The sequence below is a fragment of a genome (genome assembly GCF_019968955.1).
Source record: "MAG: Porospora cf. gigantea A chromosome Unknown PgA_NODE_7156_length_1543_cov_1192.1, whole genome shotgun sequence".
NCBI lineage: Eukaryota > Apicomplexa > Conoidasida > Eugregarinorida > Porosporidae > Porospora > Porospora cf. gigantea A.
The window spans coordinates 1-1,543 of record NW_027151862.1 but is presented as its reverse complement, the minus strand read 5'-3'; the positions used below and the strand labels follow the sequence as shown (position 1 = coordinate 1,543).

The 1,543-nt window shown below is 52.7% G+C and overlaps 1 protein-coding gene across 2 annotated transcripts; it reads right to left on the bottom strand.

Annotated features, from left to right (window-relative positions):
* KVP18_004563 (uncharacterized protein) lies at positions 1-1,372 on the bottom strand (the record flags this gene model as incomplete). 2 transcript variants are annotated; one of them, XM_067957292.1, is made up of 1 exon in its annotated part: positions 1-1,372. In XM_067957292.1, a coding segment is annotated over one exon (1,372 nt), but the record flags the coding sequence as incomplete, so codon positions are not given. The 2 variants fall into 2 exon arrangements, with proteins under 2 accessions (XP_067806594.1, XP_067806595.1); XM_067957293.1 differs by having other exon boundaries at positions 3-1,181.
* Positions 1,373-1,543: the final 171 nt, after the last annotated feature.

The following is a 1,543-nucleotide window of genomic DNA, read 5'->3' as shown; positions in this document are numbered from 1 at the left end:
ACTATCTTATCCCTCTGAAGCTCGAAGTCAGGCATGTTCTTGGCACCGCGGTTGCAATCCGTTGACGACTCACATTGTGGGTTGTAAGGGCCGGGTCCCAAGATGCTGTCGTGACTTGTGAACAAGTTGAGAACGTTGAAGCTTCCCACTCGAACGTTCGAATCAGCGACAGCGGGCGGTGTTGCTTCCCGATCAGCGACGTGCTCGAAGGCACCCACAGTAGCTGTGAACTCGTCCTCAAGTAGTAGACGATACGCGTTATATGTGTATACAACGTGCCCTCTGAGCGATGAAACCCGGTCGTCCACGAGAATGTAGTCAGTCTCAGCATTCATAGAGGGAAAGTAAGGCGGAATCGAATCCGTTACTTTCATATCCGTCTCCAAGTACAGCTGGTTGGTGGCGTTCCGCTCAGACTGAACGTCGATCTCGGAGGAGCGAACAGGGAAAAGGTGAGTAGGCTGGTAGTTTGGACCCTTGTGCCCTAGGATGATATTGTTCTTGAATCCATCGTAGTCAAAACTCCACGTTTTCGTCACTCGCAGGTCGAGATCTCTGCTGATCTCGACGTACATGTGCTCATGTCTTTCCAATGCCGCAGCCAGCGTCTCACCAGGTAGCATGGTAAGCTGGACAGGTTCAGGAGATGTCACCTGTCTCTCAATGAGTAGGTTATCAAAGGAGGCCAAGTTAACCTGGGTGGCATCGAAATACTCCGAGACCAGCCCCTTGAGACAGACAACGTCTCCCGTCTGCATATCAGGGTGCCGCGAAGGGGAGTAGACGAACAGACCGTCTGATGTGCTGGCTTCGCCATCCGCAACTTCATTTTGGATGAAGAAGCCCTTAACCAGCGAGGACGCCATGCCGCTGACTACGCCTCGGACATAGTACTCAGTAGCGGGGTCCAACGGAGTTACAGCCCCGGAACCCTGAACGTCTGAAGGGAGAAGGACATCTTGTTCCAAACAGAGGTCAGACGGCGCCGTAGGTATAATTACAGGAATGCAAGAGTCCACTCCGTCACATCCCAAGCCACTCGCATCATCCTTGTTGAATATTTCCCATTCTGTTTGGTAGTTCCACGTGTCGTTAAGATCGATATCACCAGACGTCACCGACTCCTTTCTACGAAGCGTCATGTCCTTGCCCCAGTCGGTGGAGGTTTCGAGTTGCCCCATACCATCAACAAGTATATCGTTCAGGTAGAGACCTATACTGTCTCCTCCCTTGCCGTTGAAGAACTCGACTCCAGAGTTGACCGCGATTCCACCTATATCAGCAACCTCGGCGATGGAGAGAAGTTTGGGATCCCACTGCTTGTCGAAGAGGACAAGAGTGGCTCCAGCCGCAGCTGGCGACGTAAAGAGTGCTGCAATATCCACATCCACCTGTCGCCGTTATTCAGCGTCATCTTCAATTTGTACCCAGCCAGGTCGATAGGGGAGGAGGTTCTGTTTGACAGTTCCAGCGCCTTGTTGTGGTTGCCCCCTTCCACATACTCGGTGAGGAGCAGGGTTCCAGAGACCTCATCGGTGGTGCC